The 19,790-nt window shown below is 40.0% G+C and overlaps 1 protein-coding gene across 1 annotated transcript in view; it reads left to right on the forward strand.

The window, feature by feature from the left end:
- PTPRZ1 (protein tyrosine phosphatase receptor type Z1) overlaps positions 1-19,417 on the forward strand; it is a 143,051-nt gene extending 123,634 nt beyond the window's left edge. The window contains exons 20-30 of the mRNA XM_068972417.1: positions 289-423; positions 1,433-1,596; positions 3,144-3,279; positions 5,301-5,447; positions 10,066-10,159; positions 10,466-10,539; positions 13,244-13,372; positions 13,820-13,966; positions 16,668-16,810; positions 17,589-17,724; positions 19,277-19,417. Of these exons, the coding sequence (XP_068828518.1) occupies positions 289-423; positions 1,433-1,596; positions 3,144-3,279; positions 5,301-5,447; positions 10,066-10,159; positions 10,466-10,539; positions 13,244-13,372; positions 13,820-13,966; positions 16,668-16,810; positions 17,589-17,724; positions 19,277-19,417 (1,446 nt within the window). The remainder of the gene's footprint in view (positions 1-288; positions 424-1,432; positions 1,597-3,143; positions 3,280-5,300; positions 5,448-10,065; positions 10,160-10,465; positions 10,540-13,243; positions 13,373-13,819; positions 13,967-16,667; positions 16,811-17,588; positions 17,725-19,276) is intronic.
- The last annotated feature ends 373 nt before the right edge of the window (positions 19,418-19,790 follow it).

Below are 19,790 nucleotides of genomic sequence, written 5' to 3' on the forward strand. Positions count from 1 at the left end.
TTAATTCACAGGAGCTGGATTCTAGTCCTGGCTTCACAACGACTCAGGACATCTGGCCTCACTTTTCTCATCCTAAAGAGGGAGGAGTTTGGATCCATCATCTCAGGTCTTTCAGCCCCATAGCTCTCTCCTTTCTCTTCTCTACAACTAACTGGCAGTCACTGAGAAAGGAAAGAAATTGTTTAGGAGAATAAGGGTGTCATGGTATCAGATCTTTACTGATTTCAGGGGTGACTTACACTAAGCATTTGAAATATGAAAATAGCATTTTTACTTTCTCTTCCACAGAGAAAGTGTGACCAGTACTGGCCTGTGGATGGGAGTGAAGAGTATGGGAACTTTCTGGTCACTCAAAAGAGTATTCAAGTGCTTGCTTATTATACTGTGAGGAATTTTACTCTAAGAAACACAAAGATCAAAAAGGTGAGTCCACACATGATGGATACCATCAATTGAATTATACATCTCAGTCCTTTTTAAAGGGAACAAGTGGTATAACCAAAACAGAGTAAAAATACATGTAAGTAAAGGCACTGAGAGTTCTTAATTGGGACTTGCCTGGTGGTCCAGTGGTTAAGAATCCATCTTCTAATACAACGGATGTGGGTAGAAACCCTGGCCAGGAAACTGAGATCCTACAGTGTCGTGGGGGCACTGCAGCCACAGAGCCCATGAGCCTGGGGTGCATGCTGCACAAGAAAAGCCACCACAATGAGAAGCCAGTGCACCACCAAGACCCAGCGCAGTCAAAAAAGAAAAGAAAACTGTTCTTATCACAGCTACAACTCAGTCCCAAAGATGTCTTCCAAACCTCTTAATCCCAGATGTGGCTTTGGCACATTCTTTGTAGAGCCAATAGTTTCAGTGAAACACGAACAACAGTCCTTGTGCCATATGATAACTGCACATCCAACTAAAATAGTGGAAATTGAGAAGAAGGAGGAAAAGAAGAAGAGCAAGTTATAAGTCAGGGTTCCTTAGAGAAACATATATGTGTGCTTCTTTATATTTTTATATATATATATATACATATATATATATATACATTTTAAGAATTGATTCCAAGCAAGAATTGATTCAGGCAAGATTTCTACATTGCAGTCTTGGGAGTACCTTCTTTTTCAGGAAGCCTCAGTCTTTGCTCTTGAGTTCTTCAACTGATATTACCGAGCTTCATCCGCTTTACTGGAAGTCTTACTGGTTTAGATGTCAATCATATGTTAAAAAATGCCTTGATGGTAACATTTGGTGTGACTGGTTTGACCAAGCTAGTGACCACCATTGCCTAACCAAGCTGATAAATGAAATTAACCATCACAAATGACAATGTACTTTTTTGAGCTTTGTTATAAACCACCAGCATCAAGCTCTGTTTAAGGACCCCATTTGTGTGTGTTCCTGTTTAGCTGATTTGCTATCTGGTATCTTTTAGGGTTCCCAGAAAGGAAGACCCAGTGGGCGCATGGTTACCCAGTACCACTACACTCAGTGGCCTGACATGGGAGTGCCTGAGTACTCGCTGCCAGTGCTAACCTTTGTGAGAAAGGCCTCGCATGCCAAGCGCCACGCAGTAGGGCCTGTTGTTGTCCACTGCAGGTGAGTTTCAGCACCGGGTTGTAAACCCATAGAATTGCTTATGCTAATAAAAAGGGAATCAGTGGAACAAAGGTTTTGCCAAAATGGAAATGATTTCACAAAGGGAGGGGCATGAAATATTGGTCCCTAGGAAGTGAGTATGCCAGACTCAGAATTGGATTCCTGAATATTTCAAAGCACCAGTTATTTCTATGATGTATATTAGTCTATTTGATTGTTTAATTGGATTTCAACTTATGAAAGGTGTGAAGCAGGCAGAACAATGTCTTGTAATTAAACAAACATTTATTACAATATAGTGTGAGATAAAAATCCTTGAGATGCAACCCATGTTTCTAGGAGTTAATGGTCTATTGTAGACTTCGTAAGCCAGGTTTATATTAGAAAAATCAAAGCCCACAGAATGTGAGGAATTCAGCAAAATACTTTTAATTTTTTTTTTGAACAGTTTGGGGTCAAAACTCATATTCCTGCATTCTTTCTAATACATCCTATTGAAAGCCCAGGTACTTCCAAGACAGGATGGATTAATAGAAACAATGATATTTCAAAGAAAGAGAAAAATGTGTTAGAGGGTTTAATTTAATATCTTTCAATTAAAACAAAAATAGCAGTTAATGTTTACTGAGTGCAAGCCACAAAAATCTAATTCGCTTCTACGTGGAGTACTTTTGTCAAAGCAGCATCTGTATTTTTACAGAAACAAGTGTTTTCCTTTGATATGCAGTGTATCTCACGCATTCTAATTACCTGTCTCAGGAGTTAGGCTCAGACAAAGTTTGAGAGACCTATCTTCAGGTTTTTTATCTGAGCCTGGAAGTTGAGGGAAACAGGAAGATGCAAGAAAAACAGCTCTGAAGGTCGGAGATGGTTTCCTGGTGAATGGAGGAGGCCCAGAGCATTTTGAGAGCAGCTGCTGCTTCTTCACTCTAGTACTTCCTGCTTGGCAGAGCGTTTGAAAGGAATCTGAGTCTCTGAATTCCGTCCCTCTGCTAGAGGCTTTGAAGAAGTCGATAGATAATGGCCCTTTAGAAATGACTGAAGTTATGCTTTATTCCTCACCATCTCAGGGAAATGATATTTTCAGCTGAAAGCCTTCACAAACGCTTTCTTCCCATTAATGCAGAAACCTTTACAAACCTGTTTACCTGACAGTACTGACCTGGAGACCTTGTCTTTTCAGAGTTTGGAGAAGCTGATGTTTTCATTTTTCTCAAATTAAATGTCTACTTGCTAGGCTCTGATACATAATATTTTCATTGTATCATATAAACTGAATAATAACTGTAATTATTGAACATAAAAAGTCTCCAACAGAAATGATCAGATTGCTTTGGAGTTTGACCTGTCGGCAAAAAAGAAAAGAGAAAACTTTGTTATTTGAAGCATTCTGCTTAACTCTTAAGCTGCTTACTTTGGGGACTGCGAAATTACCTACTAAGTGGCTTGGAAAAGAAAATTAATTTATAAGACAGCCAGTTGTGACCTATTGTCAGATGTACTTTATACTTGACATTGAACTGGCTCTTTCTTTGTGTGCTCCTCAGTGCTGGAGTTGGAAGAACGGGCACATACATTGTGCTAGACAGTATGCTGCAGCAAATTCAACATGAAGGAACCGTCAATGTATTTGGCTTTTTAAAACACATTCGTTCACAAAGAAATTACTTGGTGCAAACCGAGGTATGATAAGAAGGATAATTTAATTTATCTAAGGATTGGAAATGTCCCTAAATGCTGGATAGACCAGAGTTTGTATTACCAGATTCGTTAGTCCCATGGGGCACCCCTTGATAAAGTACTCTGAACTGGGTGGCTTAAAACAACAGAAATGTATCATCTCCTAGTTCTGGAGGATAGAAGGCCAAAATCAAGGTGTGGTCAGCAGGGCCATGCTCCCTTCACATCCTCCAAGGAAGACTCCTTCCATGTCTCTTCAAGTTTCTGATAGTCTCAGATTTCCCTGGATTTAGCAGCCTAACTCCAGTCTCTGCCTATATCTTCACACGGCTGTCTTCCCCCTGTGTCTGTGTCCAAATTTCCCCTTTCTTATAAGGATGTTAGCCCTACCTTAGTTAACTAATGACATCTGCATCATCTCTGTTTACAAATAAGATCACATTCTGAGGTACTAGGAGGTTAGGGTTTCAGCATATCATTTTAGGGAGGGACACAATTCAACCTTTAACACCAGGTTATTGGTGTATTGGCATGTATGTCATTGATGGGCCAACTATATTCTGTCTATCTTATAATCAATGGGGAATATCTTTAAAACAACACTACTCACAAAAAAGATTCAGAAAAAGAGTAAGTGGATCAGTCAACACTCATCTCCTCCACCAGAATCCTCAAGCTTTTGCTGTGTGTAGTGAGCAAATAGATTCATTCACCTATTTAAATAATATGAATTATGCTCAAATTGGGGCTTTAATGCAGGAGACATAAGAGAGTTGGGTTTGATCCCTGGGTCGGGAAGATCGCCTGGAGGAGGAAATAGCAACTCACTCTGGTATTCTTGCCTGGAGAATCCCATGGACAGAGGAGCCAGGTGGGGTATAGTCTGTAGGGTTGCAAAGAGTTGGATATGACTGAAGCAACTTAGCACACATGCATGCTCAGATTAAATTCTTTTTTAAGCCCATTTCAGTTGCCCGTATGTGACACAGGACAAAGTCTCCATACCTGTATTTTATTTTCACTATTTCTAAATAAAAATGGATTTAAATTGAAAACTATGGATGGTAGCTTGAAAATAATAAGAAGCCTATAACTGAATGGCTTTGAAACCAATCAAACTTCATCAAGGAGAAGACATTCTAGTTAGATAAAACCAGGGAAGAGTCCCATCCATGAAATAGAAGATAACCATTAAAAACATATAAATAATTCTGCTGAATTACATTTGACTAGCTAAAAGGAGAACTGGAATGGACAGAAAGGAGAGACCCATCAGAAGTAGAGAAGTCAGTGCAAAATGTGGAAGAGGGTCTCAGGAATGAAGGATGGCCAGAGAGGACACTGCTTTGCCTCCCAAAATCTTCCTGTGGTCTCCTTCTCTAAATGTCAGTGCACATGAAATAAACAGATGAGAGTGGAAACAGTTGTGTTCTTTCTGAATTACTCCTTTTCCTCCATCTGACTTCCTGCCAGGACTGGTAAGCAGCCTCTGTGAGTTCTCCCTTCCATTTTGTAAAACTCTTTGTCTGTCAATGAAAGATACTACTTTCAAAAAAAATTTTGATTTGTTTTGTGTGCACTGGGTTTTAATTGTGGCATGGGAGATCTTCAGTTATGGCTCTCAAAGTCTTAGTTACCACATGTGGAATCTAGTTCCCCAATCAAGGAATGAACCCAGGCCCTCTGCATTGGGAGTGCAGACCCCAGTGGGTCTGGAACACCAGGGAAGTTCCTGGAAAATACTAGTTTTGTACTGAGACACTTGGTGGCTCAGATGGTAAAGAATCTGCCTGCAGTACAGGAGATTGGGCTTGATCCCTGGGTCAGGAAGATCTCCTGGAGAAGGGAATGGCTACCCACTCCAACATTCTTGCTTGGAGAATCCCATGGACAGCAAAGGCTGGTGGTCTATAGTCCATGGGGTTGCTAAGAGTCAAACACAACTAAACGACTAACACTTCCAAGAACTCATCATGTATAGGGAGAGCCTGTAGTGATGGTCCTGTTTGTCATTGTTTTGCCAGGAACAGTATGTCTTCATTCATGATGCGCTGGTCGAGGCCATACTCAGTAAAGAAACTGAGGTCCCAGATAGCCACATCCATGCCTATGTTAACGGGCTCCTCATTCCTGGACCAACTGGCAAAACAAAGCTAGAGAAACAATTCAAGGTGAGTTTTCTTCAGAGTCCCTCTCTCAGGTGTCACCGTGGGTTGGCATGTTCCTGCGTCTCCTCATTTGAGTGGACAAGGCCGTGTGGACAGGCTGGGTGCTCTGTTGGTCCAGTGGCTACACTGTGTTCTTTACAACTGGCCACAAAGCCACTTGGTAAATTTCAAGGAGAACCTTAGAGTTGCAAGAGGGAAAGTTCCCAGAAACCCTAGAAATGCAGGCGTGATCCAGGAAACGGAGGGCACAGAGCAGAGCAGGATGAACAGGCAGGCCTTCTAACACAGACGGGCTAAGTGCTCTTCTCACTTTGAGAAAACCAGACCACTTAACCACGAGTGCTGTGGCTCCGGCTGTCTGTGCTGTTCCCTGGAAGAAACTGTCTCACTTGAAGCCTTGGACTAGAATAGGCCACCCTGTAAGAATAGCTTCTTCAACCCCAGTTTCTGCCTCCCACCCTGTCACAAGGCAGTCAGCTACACAAGGGGTGCATGCTTTGTTCGACATTCTACCTCCCACAACTTAACTTAGCTGTCTGACTTCCAGAAACCAGTGAGCAAAGAATTCAGAAAGCAGTTGTTATCAGACCTGCTGGTGGAGATAGGGAGATTTGAAGAGTTGTGGCTTTCCAGAGGAACGAAGGCTCTGTTGTTTCATTGTCTATTATTCCTATTTGTTGTTGTTCAGTCACTCAGCCGTTCGTGACTCTTTGCGACCCCATGGACTGCAGCATGCCAGGCTTCCCTGTCCTTTACTGTCTCCCAAAGTTTGCTCAAGCTCAAGTCCATTGAGTCGGTGATGCTATCCAACCATCTCATCCTCTGTCATCCCCTTCTCCTCTCACCTTCAATCTTTCCCAGCATCAGGGTCTTTTCAAATGAGTCAGCTCTTCGCATCAGGTGGCCAAAGTATTGGAGTTTCAGCTTCAGCATCAGTCCTTCCAGTGAATATTCAGGGTTGATTTCCTTTAGGGGTGACTGTTTTGATCTCCTTGCTGCCCAGTTCAGTTCAGTCGCTCAGTCGTGTCCGACTCCTTGCGACCGCATGAATTGCAGCACGCCAGGCCTCCCTGTCCATCACCAACTCCCGGTGTTCACTCAAAACTCACGTCCACCGAGTCAGTGATGCCATCCAGCCATCTCATCCTCTGTCGTCCCCTTCTCCTCCTGCCCCCAATCCCTCCCAGAATCAGCGTCTTTTCCAATGAGTCAACTCTTCGCATGAGGTGGCCAAAGTACTAGAGTTTCAGCTTTAGCATCATTCCTTCCAAAGAAATTCCAGGGCTGATCTCCTTTAGAATGGACTGTTTGGATCTCCTTGCAGTCCAAGGGACTCTCAAGAGTCTTCTCCAACACCACAGTTCAAAAGCATCAATTCTTTGGCACTCAGCTTTCTTCACAGTCCAACTCTTGCATCCATACATGACCACTGGAAAAACCATAGCCTTGACTAGACGGACCTTTGTTGGCGAAGTAATGTCTCTGCTTTTTAATATGCTATCTAGATTGGTCATAACTTTTCTTCCAAGGAGTAAGCGTCTTTTAATTTCATGGCTGCAGTCACCATCTGCAGTGATTTTGGAGCCCCAAAAAATAAAGTCTGACACTGTTTCCACTGTTTCCCCATCTCTTTCCCATGAAGTGATGGGACCAGATGCCATGATCTTCATTTTCTAAATGTTGAGCTTTCAGCCAACTTTTTCACTCTCCTCTTTACTTTCAACAAGAGGCTTTTTAGTTTCTCTTCACTTTCTACCATAATGGTGGTGTCATCTGCATATCTGAGGTTATTGATATTTCTCCTGGCAATCTTGATTCCAGCTTGTGCTTCTTCCAGCCCAGCACAAGGGACTCTCAAAAGTCTCCTCTACCACCACAGTTCGAAAGCATCACTTCTTTGATGCTCAGTCTTCTTTATGGTCCAACTCTCACATTGATACATGACTTCTAGAAAAACTATAGCTTTGACTAATCAAATCATTGTCAGCAAAGTGGTGCCTCTGCCTTTTAATGTGCTGTCTAGATTTGTCATAGCTTTTCTTCCAAGGAGTAAGCATCTTTTAATTTCATGCCTTCAGTCACCATCTGCAGTGATATTGGAGCCCAGGAAAATAAAGTCTGTTACTGTTTCCATTGTTTCCCCATCTATTTGCCATGAAGTAATGGGACCATGATCTTAGTTTTTATTCCTATACCAGCCTCTTACTTCCCTGGGTTGCTGGAGAAGCGGGGCCAATTTCTGAAGGAGTATCTCAGAAGAATTCAGAAAGCCCTGGAAAAACCCAGGAGAGTTAACAAACCTTGAGATTGCAATTCTTTCTCTTTCTTTTCTCCAGCTTACAACATAGAAGATGTAGTCATTACAAATTCCCTGGCTTTTTGCCTTCTCATTCAGCATCTTTTGGGCTTTGGGAGGAGTAAGGGACAGGTTAGGTTTAGAACCTAAACTTAAAACCTGAAGAGAGGGAGACAAACATGTTTATTCAGCCAAACTTATCTGAGTAGTGAAGAAACAATTCAAGGAAGAAAAGTGCACAGTACAGCTTCCAGAAACAGATAAGAAAGAAATATAAAGCATTAAGAGGATGTTGCTAAGATGGCTTTTCTCTGTTAAAAAATAACATATGTATTAGCCATTTCCAACATTATTTTCACTTAAATATGATTTACCCCTTATACAATTACCTAAAAGAATTTATATCACTTATGCTGGGTAATTCATGATCAGAATGAAAATATCAATTATGAAACAGAATCCATTTAAAAAGAGAGACATTTGACTGTTTCCTGTTAGCATCCTAACTAGGGGAATTTAGGGGTGTGGGTTTGTGTGCTTGTGTGTGTGTGTGTGTACACTGTCCTATAAAAACGTATTTATTCAGGTTTATCCAGTGAAAAATATTCTTAAAATGAAATTGCATGTCTGTGTATTCAACAATATCTATCACAAATGTACCTCATGCCAGGCTTTTGTGTTTGATACTGATTTTGAAATCTGCATTGAAAAGTAAAGAACCAAAAGTATTCAAAGCAATACTGAACAGTAAGGAATAGAAATTTCTTGAACTATATGTGAAAGACCTTTTATGGAATGATAATGTTGAAAAACAGACAAATCAGCCAGAGATACCATGTGCATGTGGAAATTGTTATGTGATAGATATGACATTAAAAGTTGGTGAAGAAAGATGGACTGTATCAGTAAATGATACTGGGACAATTTCCATGTGGAAACAAGTAAAATTACATATCTACCGTACCTCAAACACTGAAATTATTCAAGATGGATTAAATTCTTAAAATGGAAATAGTTTTATAACTACTATAAGAAAACATTGGAAAATGTATTTTGAGGACATGAAAGTAGAGAAGAACTTCTTAAATAAAAATGTAATATACAAAAATCTTAAGGAAAACAGTAATTCAGTTACAAATGTATATTTGATTAAAGAAAACAAAGACATTTGCAACTTTCTTAGTAGACTGTAGATTTACATATAAGGCATCAAACCCCCTGCAAATTAATGAAAATGAAATAGAAATATGGAAAGGCAATCATCAAAGAAGAAATAACTAAAATTCACAATTGCACTATAACTAAGAAAATGCTAATCAAAACCACAGTATACTACTTTTTATCTGTTAGCCTGTCAAAAATTGAACACCAATGACTGCAAATTCTTTATAGAAACCCTCACATATGTGTATATTAAGAAATATACAAGGGCTATTCATTGCTACAAAGTTTGAAATAGCAACATTGAAAATAATGCAAATATTCACTAATTGCAGAATAGATAAATAGCAAGTAGATTATTTATGTGATGAAGTATTAAAATAATGAATGTGCTGTGCTTAGTTGCTCAGTCATGTCTGACTCTGTGACCCCATGGACTGTATAGCCCACCAGACTCCTCTGTCCATGGGGATTCTCCAGGTGAGAATCCTGGAGTGGGTTGCCATTCTCTTTCACATTGCAGGTGGACTCTTTAGTCGAATACACTGCTGCTGCTGCTGCTAGGGAAGCCCAAAATAATGAATAAAGAACTATATGCATATATAAGGGCTTCCCTGGTGACTCAGTGGTAAAGAAGCTGTCTGCCAATGCAGGAGATGTGGTTTTTATCCCTGGATTGGGAAGATCCCTTGGAGAAGGAAGTGGCAACCACTCTAGTATTCTCACCTGGAAAATTCCATGGACAGGAGGAACTTGGCAGGCTACAGTCTATGGGGTCACAAAGAGCTGAACACAGCTTAGCAACTAAACAACAACATATGCAGTTTATCTCCAGCTGCAGTGTGAGATTTAAATAGAGAACATGGAGAGCACACACCACAGAGGAAGGGTCCCAATGCTCAAAGTCAAACTAGGTATCAAGCTTTCCCTGCTTCTTCCATCCCTCCTGGAATAGAATATAGAACATAAATGTATCGGGGAGTCCCCTAAACAACATTAATTCAAGGAATTCTTGGAAAATAAGTCAAATATATTCATATTCAGTGTCTTATCTTCGTTGAGTCACATGTGTAAATATGAGTATGAGTGTGTGTGTGTGTGTGGTTGAATATTTGAGTGGCTTAAACGAAATAATTTATATTTTTCCTTGACATTCTTTCACAGCTCTTGAGTCAGTCAAATATACAGCAGAGTGACTATTCTACAGCCCTAAAGCAATGCAACAGAGAAAAGAACAGAACGTCTTCCATCATCCCTGGTAAGCTATGTTGAACTTTGGAAGAAAAACAAAAACCGACTTTTTCAATAATACTAATAGAAGCCTTGTAGGTAATTTAACAATATTTTTCCATCTTGGAACAAAAGCAATATACTCATTTAATTATGTCAGATAATGGAACTTAACAAGTTCTCAAACTTTGAGTGCAAAATACATAGAAAAATTAGCTAAAAAGTCAAAGACACTGAACTTGCAAAATGCAGCTATATTTTGCCATTTGAGGAGGTGGGAAGGAGGTATAGTGCTAGAGCTTACTTGTTTATGATGAATGTTCTGTGTTCCCAGTGGAAAGATCCAGGGTTGGCATTTCATCCCTGAGTGGAGAAGGCACAGACTACATCAATGCCTCCTACATCATGGTAAGTCAGAGAGCTACTGGGAAGACTGACTGCAAGCTTATGTTTCCAGAACCAAAACAAGGTGGTCTGCCCGAATCAGTGACTGGCAAATACCGCGCGGGTGGACACGAGTCAAATCTGATGACGGCAGGTTCACAGCCACAGCAGCAGAGGAATCACAGCATTCCTTGGTGTTTTCACGTGTGCTGGGACTGGAGAACCCTCAGTCAGCACAACTGAGTAGATGCAGGAACCAAACTCACCATTCAGAACTGATGTTCAGTTCAGTTCAGTCGCTCAATCATATCCAACTCTTTGCAACCCCATGAACTGCAGCACGCCAGGCCTCCCTGTCCGTCACCAACTCCCGGAGTCCACTCAAACTAATGTCCATCGAGTCGGTGATGCCATCCAACCATCTCATCCTCTGTTGTCCCCCTCCCCACCTGCCTTCAATCTTTCCCAGCATCAGGGTCTTTTCAGATGAGTCAGTTCTTTGCATCAGGTGGCCAAAGTATTGGAGTTTCAGCTTCAACATGATGAGTAGATACAAAACATCCACTTACCCATCTAAGTGGCTCCATTTCATTCACCAAAGCAAGTTTCCTGCAGAACCAGGACACAGCAGCATTAGCAAGTCCAGTCTCACTGACATCACTCCAGGTCTGCAGCACAGTTCTCACCCTGCAACTGGGCTCATTTGGCGACTTAGATTTCTAAAGATTCTATACTTTCTGTCTGCATTTAGCTCTACTATGAGAGCAGTGAGTGCTTTAGTAGCTGTTTTTTGACCTTCATTTCCATTTCAGCCCAGTCCATCACAGAGCTTGCCTTCAGATGAAAGGGTCCTAACTCCCATGCCCAAATCACTGTTCTATTTAACTAAAAAAGAAAATACTAAGGCATGTCTATACAGGAAATAAGGAGATGTATGTTGGTGGCATCTAAAAGGGCTTCCCTGGTGGCTCAGATGGTAAAGAGTCTGCTTTCAATGCAGGAGACATGGGTTTAATTCCTGGAGCAGGAAGATCCCTTGGAGAATGGAATGGCTACATTTTTTAGGGCTTCCCAGGTGGCACAGTGGTAAAGAATCTGCCAATACAAGAGGTGCAGGAGACATCTAAAAGCATGCCATACTTAAAGAGGGGCTTCTTAATACCACAGGAAGCGGATATTTTTACTCAAAAATCGAAAATGGATTGAGAACAAATGTAAATATTGCACTGTGTGTTGGTTAGATAAAAGGCTGTTCTTATCAAAAAATAATAATAATAATTAAATGCTGGCTACCTACAAAGTTTGCCCCAGTACATCTGAAGATTTACAAAATAGGATGAATTTTTATCTACTTGGAATGATGTGGGATATTGACTGAAGGTGCAGGATAGACTGGAAGTCCTTTCAAGGTCTTTTCCTGGGCTTCCCTGGTGACTCAGTGGTAAAGAATCCACCTGCTAATGCAGGAGGCACAGGTTCAATCCCTGATCTGGAAGATTCCACGTGCTGAGGGGCAGCTAAGCCCATGTGCCACAACTATTGAGCATGTGCTGTAGAGCCTGGGAGCCCCAAACAACTGAGCCCACGTGCCACAACTGCTGAAGCCCGCGAGCCCTAGAGCTCGTCTTCCGCAAGAGAGGCCACTAAAATGAGAAGCCTGTGCACCATAACTAGAGAGGAGCCCCCACTCACTGCAGGTAGACAGAAGCCCTCAAAACAGCAAAGACCCAGCACAGCCAGAAATAAACAAAATTGTTTTTTAAAAAAAGATCTTTTCCTATCCAAAGCATGTACAATTAATGAGAAAAACATTTAATTATGTACAACCTACTCATTCAAATCTGAATATATGAACTTAAAGTTTTCTGCTTATCAAATAAGATTGTAACCAAAAGAAAGTAAATTGAGTAGAATTTTACTTGATGAATAAATGAAGATAAAGTTTTTAAAAAGTAAAAAACATTCCATACTTCAAATGAGTCTATGGGGGCTAGGAATGGGATCTAAGAGATTCCATTGCAGAAGGAGCCATGGTTTTGGTAAGCAGCAGCATGGAAATCATAATTAATTCAATGGCACCAGCTTTCAGGTTTCTGCAGCAACATTTGCAAGGTGCCACCCCTAGTTCCTGGAGAATGAAATGGCAACCCACTCCAGTACCCTTGCCTGCAAAATCCCATGGATGGAGGAGCCTTGTATGCTACAGTCCGCAAAGAGTCGGACACGACTGAGCAACTTCACTCACTCATTCACACCCCTAGTTCCTCTCTGATACAGGCAGTCAAGATGTAAAGTATCCTATTGCCAGTAGGTGTGAAATTTGGCACTGCCATTGGGACTTAACGAAGTTTAAGAAATGCAGAATTTCTGGATTGTTCTATCTAGTGTGGGAGACATAGTCCACAAGCCATTTTGTTAAGTCTCCTCCTAGAAGTGATAACTGTGTGATAACTTAAGGTGATAACTTCTTCAGCTTGTTTAATTATGTATGAAGTGAAGCTCACATTCCTTTTCTCATAGTACTGCTCTGAGGAATAAAGGAGGAAAATGCTTAGCACTGTACCTGGCATATAGGATGGGTCCATAACATTGGCTATAATAATCACATTATTATTTACAGACACAATCTAAAAATAAAAAGACTAACATGACCATTAACCTGTAACTGTTTCTTAAATGTTTACAGTCATATGCCAAAGTTCTTTCTATCCTCTCTTTGAATATGTAGGGTTATTATCAGAGCAATGAATTCATCATCACCCAGCATCCCCTTCTCCACACCATCAAGGATTTCTGGAGGATGATATGGGACCATAACGCCCAGCTGGTGGTCATGCTTCCAGATGGTCAAAACATGGTAAGTCCCTCAGGTCACTTTTGGCACTTTCTTTGTAGGGTAGGTATTAAGGCACAACTACCCAAACGTCCAGTACACAAAGCATTTTTTTCAACTCATGAACTAATATTGAAGTTGCACCTTGTCTATTATTGGATCTAGTTTGAATGCAATATCTCAGGTCTGAAATTGTTGAATGACAGTTTTAAATAAAAGTAGGTTAAAATTAACTTAAGTTATTTATTACACTGCTTAGGGAATTAGAATTGCAATCATAAATGAAGTCAGTCCATATACTTCTGCTTGCATTTTTAAAATAAAACTTGTTAGGGTATTTTAAGAGTAAATTTTGAGATTCAAAGAAAAATTTGAGTTGAATTTTCTACAGCAACCTATTAACTTTGTTTCACAGTCTGACTTATACATTTTATTAAAATCTAGAATCATCTTTGTGTTTTAATCCTCCAGGCAGAAGATGAATTTGTTTACTGGCCAAATAAAGATGAGCCTATAAATTGTGAGAGTTTTAAGGTCACTCTTATGGCTGAAGAACACAAATGTCTGTCTAACGAGGAAAAACTTATAATGCAAGATTTTATCCTAGAAGCTACACAGGTATGGATATAGTTTAAATGATAAACTTTTCATCTTTTTAAATATATGCCAGTTTAAAGATCTCTCCTAGAAATTAAAAGAAGGAATCTGATTTCTTATAAATTGAGGCAAATTACCCAAATAATAAATTTTACCTTACATGTTATTTTCATTTTTTAAAATCTTATAGAATCATTAAACAATTAGCCATCACTAAACTCCACCATCCTTGATTTCTACACACACAGGAAGTCAGAAATTTCTCTTTTACTCCAAAGCAGTTGCTGATAGAAGTTAAGTTGAAAATAAACAGAGTAAAAACAAATAATTTTATTAATCCAAATTCTCATGTTTTAAGGCCAGTGTTTACCTTGTCTTCTCCTAAGTAAAATGGGAAAAATATTACCTACCAGTAAAAACAAGTTTACTGTCCTCTACTGATGTACAGGGGGTTGTCCAGTGAAGAACTGCTTTGAAAACATGCAGTGCAATGAATTAGGGTTGTTTTACTAAACTCTTGATTATCTTCAGTTTGAATTCTTTGTCAATAATTATTCCTGTAATTACAGCATAGTTCATAAATTATTGTATGGCTCCTGTAAAAGACTAAAAGATGCTAATAACGATGAGTAAGGTATGTGAAATTCAGAGGACTTGCTCAATCAGAAAAAAATTAAATCATATTTTAGATGGTTTAAATGTTTCACTTTAATTCTGAAACTGGTAAAACATATGGCATATATAAGAAGATTCAGTATTCGCTAGACTATTTGGTTGACCAACACTTATAAAATTGATGATGCAAATACATTGTTTTCTAAATGTTTTATACTTCTGCCTGAAATTGATGTTTCATATTATATTTTGTGAGTCAAGAGTCCAGTTTTATTGTTTCATGTGAATTGCCATTGTTCCAGCATCATTTATAGATCAACAATACTAGTTCAGTCATAAATCAGATTCCTGTATATGTATAAGTCACTTTAGGAAACTGAGGATCAGAAGTTTAAGAGCGTTAAAGTCATGCAACTTGGTTTGGTCATTTAAGCAAGGATCCGAACTGGGGTTAGAGTGGAACCGATGTCTCCATCCTCCTTGCCAGCACTTCCCACACTGTGTCATGCAATCATATTCTTCCCTTAGTTGAACCTGAATAATGCTGCTATTTGAAGAAGTCAATGCTATCTTTTTCTTTTTTACCTCAAATACAGATGATTTACAATATTATATGTTACAGGTATACAATATAATGATTCATGGAGGTCAGGAAGCAACAGTTAGAACTAGACATGGAACAACAGACTGGTTCCAAATAGGAAAAGGAGTACGTCAAGGCTGTTTACTGTCACCCTGCTTATTTAACTTATATGCAGAGTACATCATGAGAAACGCTGGGCTGAAAGAAGCACAAGCTGGAATCAAGAATGCTGGGAGAAATATCGATAACCTCAGATATGCCGATGACACCACCCTTATGGCAGAAAGTGAAGAGGAACTAAAAAGCTTCTTGATGAAAGTAAAAGAGGAGAGTGAAAAAGTTGGCTTAAAGCTCAACATTCAGAAAACGAAGATCATGGCATCTGGTCCCATCACTTCATGGGAAATAGATGGGGAAACAGTGGAAACAGTGTCAGACTTTATTTTTGGGGGCTCCAAAATCACTGCAGATGGTGACTGCAGCCATGAAATTAAAAGACACTCCTTGGGAGGAAAGTAATGACCAACCTAGATAGCATATTCAAAAGCAGAGACATTACTTTGCCAACAAAGGTCCGTCTAGTCAAGGCTATGGTTTTTCCAGTGGTCATGTATGGATGTGAGAGTTGGATCATGAAGAAAGCTGAGCACTGAAGAATTGATGCTTTTGAACGGTGGTGTTGGAGAAGACTCTTGAGAGTCCCTTGGACTGCAAGGAGATCCAACCTGTCCATTCTAAAGGAGATCTGTCCTGAGTGTTCTTCGGAAGGAATGATGCTAAAGCTGAAGCTCCAGTACTTTGGCCACCTGATGTGAAGAGTTGACTCATTGGAAAAGACTCTGATGCTGGCAGGTGTTGAGGGCAGGAGGAAAAGGGGATAACAGAGGATGAGATGGCTGGATGGCATCCCTGACTCGATGGACGTGAGCCTGAGTGAACTCCGGGAGTTGGTGATGGACAGGGAAGCCTGGCGTGCTGCAGTTCATGGTGTCGCAAAGAGACGGACACGACTGAGCGTTTAACTGAACTGAACTGATGCAATTTTTACAGCAAATTTTGTAAGTTTAATTTTATGGACACAGCCACATCTCTGTTCATGATTTGACTGGCAATATAAAGTCCACCAACAAGGATTATTTTAGAATAAAAAAGAGGCCACGTCCGTACATGGCAGATGTGGTGTCATGGCGATTTCTCCCTTCCATGATGACGGACGGGCTACGACGACTGCTATGCTCCGTGTGTGACTTGGTTTCATTGCCTTCCTGCAATTCCTGATTTTCATAGAAATAATTATTGACAAAGAATTCAAGTCAGTGTCTTGTAGATAGTCAGGAGTTGAGTAAAACAAAACCAAAAACCTAGTTCGTCGCACTATGATGCAATGAATGGGCTGTACCCACTCCTGCACTCAGCTTGAGATTTGACTTTATTGCGTTCCTGTAGTCACTGATTTTCCTCAATTCATCTACTCACCACCCAGTATGAAACTTTTTAAAACACTGATTTTACCTCTTCTTGCAGGATGATTATGTACTTGAAGTGCGGCACTTTCAGTGTCCCAAATGGCCAAATCCTGACAGCCCCATTAGTAAAACTTTTGAACTTATAAGTATTATCAAAGAAGAAGCTGCCACCAGGGATGGGCCCATGATTGTTCATGATGAGTAAGTGCCACACCTTAAATCTCTTCACACCTGACATGCTCTGGGTGTGTGTATATTTCTGTTATCTTTGTACTAACCTAATAATTTGGACCCATGGTGAATCATTCAGCCAGGGTAGATTATTGCTTCTCATGGACATGATTAACACAGAGTAGTTTGGGGTTTTTTTTCCACTTAGAGCTCCTGTTGAAGACAGAAGATGGGTGCAGGGTCACAGGCATTTGCTCTTGCATTCTACACTGAGCACACTTTGTGTGATGAGTCAGTGTTTTAGAACCTGGATTTTTGCAGGTTCTAACCAAGGAGACATTCCTCAGCCACTGACTTCATGGGATTGGAGTAAAATTGATATCATGATATCATTTTTATTTACCAGAAATAGAAATCTGTATCCAATTGATCTTTCCAGGTTTCTGTTGTAAACCAAAATGCATGTGCATATTATATATGATACTTAGATACTCATTTTATAATATATATTATTATATAACCTCAGTCAGATTATTTTGATTTATTGCCAACCCATTCCATAGTATAACGAAACGAAATGTATAACCAAATACTTAATTTCTATAAAGTGTCTCATTACTTATATTGTGAACATGCCACAATGTTTCAAATTAAACCATAGTTCCATGGACAATAAAGTGATGAGACAATATATTAAAAATTTCAGTGTTCTTACTGCCAAATTTTCAAGGCCACATGCTCTGTGAGTTCCAAATGTGAATGTTTGATGCATCTGAATGGAGTCTTTGTCCCTTCCATTTGCTTCCAGGCATGGAGGAGTGACAGCTGGAACTTTCTGTGCTCTGACGACCCTTATGCACCAACTTGAAAAAGAAAATTCCATGGATGTGTACCAGGTAGCCAAGATGATCAATTTGATGAGGCCGGGAGTCTTTGCCGACATTGTAAGTAACAAGACAGCAACTCAAGCTTTTCCTGTTAGAGCACCTGTTACTTTCTAGGGGCTACCAAAATCATTTTGTTGTGTATCAAAAAGAACACATTGATAACGTTAACATGAAGTTTTCAAGCTGAATTATATTCCATTTGCAATCCATAGAAATGGAACTATAAACAATAAACATTTAAAGGTTATCTTCCAGAAAATTGATGGATCAAAACTTTTCAATTTCATTGTGTGCCCTTTTGTGAGACTTAGTATAATTCTGAAAAAATATCTTTAGTAGAAGCACCAACTAATTTATCCAGCAAAATAAACATTTCATTCCAGCATTCAAGTTCTGCATACCCTCAAAGAGCAGTCAGAAGATAGAATTCAATTGTTCGCTTTTTTATCAAGCCAAATTCATTTTCTAAACTTAAGAAGTAGCTAGTTTCGAGGGTACATTTTAAAAAAGAGAGAGGGAGACACTCATACAATCAAGAAAGAGCATAACACATCTGGAAAGATAAGTCTCAACACTGAGAATAATTTGGAAGCTTTTATTATAGAAACAAGGGCTAGAAAGACAATAGGGAACTTTGTGCATGCCCTAGTGGGAGAAGCTTAGGTGAATGCAGAAATCATAGGCTCCCTTCTAACTTTCTGATCTGTATATGGAAGGGCCTTATAAAGGGTCCATCTTCAAAGCTCCAGCCCACAACAGCTGGTCAGAGAGCAGGGAAACCCTTGTGCACACACACTTCAGAGGAGCCCTTGTTAAAAGTCTCATTCAGGCAAGGTGAGTTGTATGTACCAAGTCTGTCATTTGAAATTGCTATCTGGAGACTAAACCTACATCCAAGTTTCACAAATGCATTTACTAAGACATGTGGTTCTAATGGTTTTCTACTGTGGTGCCAGCCATTAGCTCACAGTCTTTGCAACTGCCTTGCCCCACCTCACCGTCCCCAAGTTGGCGTCTGAAAAAGAGCAACTCTTTATTCTTCTGCGTGTCTCTGAAACCAGAGCAGGACACATGCTCTCCTTTGCACAAAGCAGGACATAGGACTGCCCAGACTGGTAGAGTGTGAAGAATACTGGGTAAACAATGGGTCCTGTGAAAGGCCTGCATTCCCCTTGAATTCTTGTGCTGACATTGCAGTCCTGAGGTTTTGTAACAACTGGAGAATGGAGAATGAGTAACTCAGTGGGATACAAGAGTCGAGTGCCAAAGGGCTTACACACAAGTTGATAAATCAGTATTAGAACCTTATCACATCACCTTCTGATTGATTCCATGACGTTTGGGTAGGAATGGAGTGCTTACCATTGGCAAATGTATATGGGCCAATGTTCTAGGTTGGTAAGGGTTGGCTAATTGTAGAGCTACTTTAAAATTTAATCAGAAGGAGACGTTAATATGGATGGTGTACCTCCGCCAATTATAACAGAGCCCTTCACACAGTGAGCTTCGCTTCCTTGGACGGTGGCAAAGGATGACTGCAAACATGCCTTCTTTTTACAAATGTATGTCTTCACTGAGTTTCCTGTTTCTTACCACCTCTCTTCTCCAGGAGCAGTATCAGTTTCTCTACAAAGCGGTCCTCAGCCTTGTGAGCACAAGGCAGGAAGAGAACCCGTCCACCTCTCTGGACAGTAATGGCGCGGCATTGGCTGATGGAAACATAGCCGAGAGTTTAGAGTCTTTAGTTTGACATGGAAAGGGGTGAGAAGGGTCCACATGTGAGCACTGCTTTCCTCTTTCTAAAATTAGACTGGAAAATCAGTTCACTTCTGTTATCTGTTTACTTCACATCACCTGACAGTTACTACCATGACGTAGGATTCTGCTGCCAAATTTACATCATTAACAATGTGTGCCTTTTTTGCGAAACTTCTTGTAATTCACTTATTGTGTTTAAACTGAAATGATTGAAATTTACAGTATTTCTAAGAATGGAATTGTATCTTTTTTTCATATTGATTTTAACAGAAAATTTCAGTTTACAGATACTAGGAATTCCCAATTTAGAATCCCAAACAGAAAACACGTTTGTTTTTAGTGTCAAATTTTTAGCTGTATTTGTA

Source organism: Capricornis sumatraensis, chromosome 5, assembly GCF_032405125.1.
Source record: "Capricornis sumatraensis isolate serow.1 chromosome 5, serow.2, whole genome shotgun sequence".
NCBI lineage: Eukaryota > Metazoa > Chordata > Mammalia > Artiodactyla > Bovidae > Capricornis > Capricornis sumatraensis.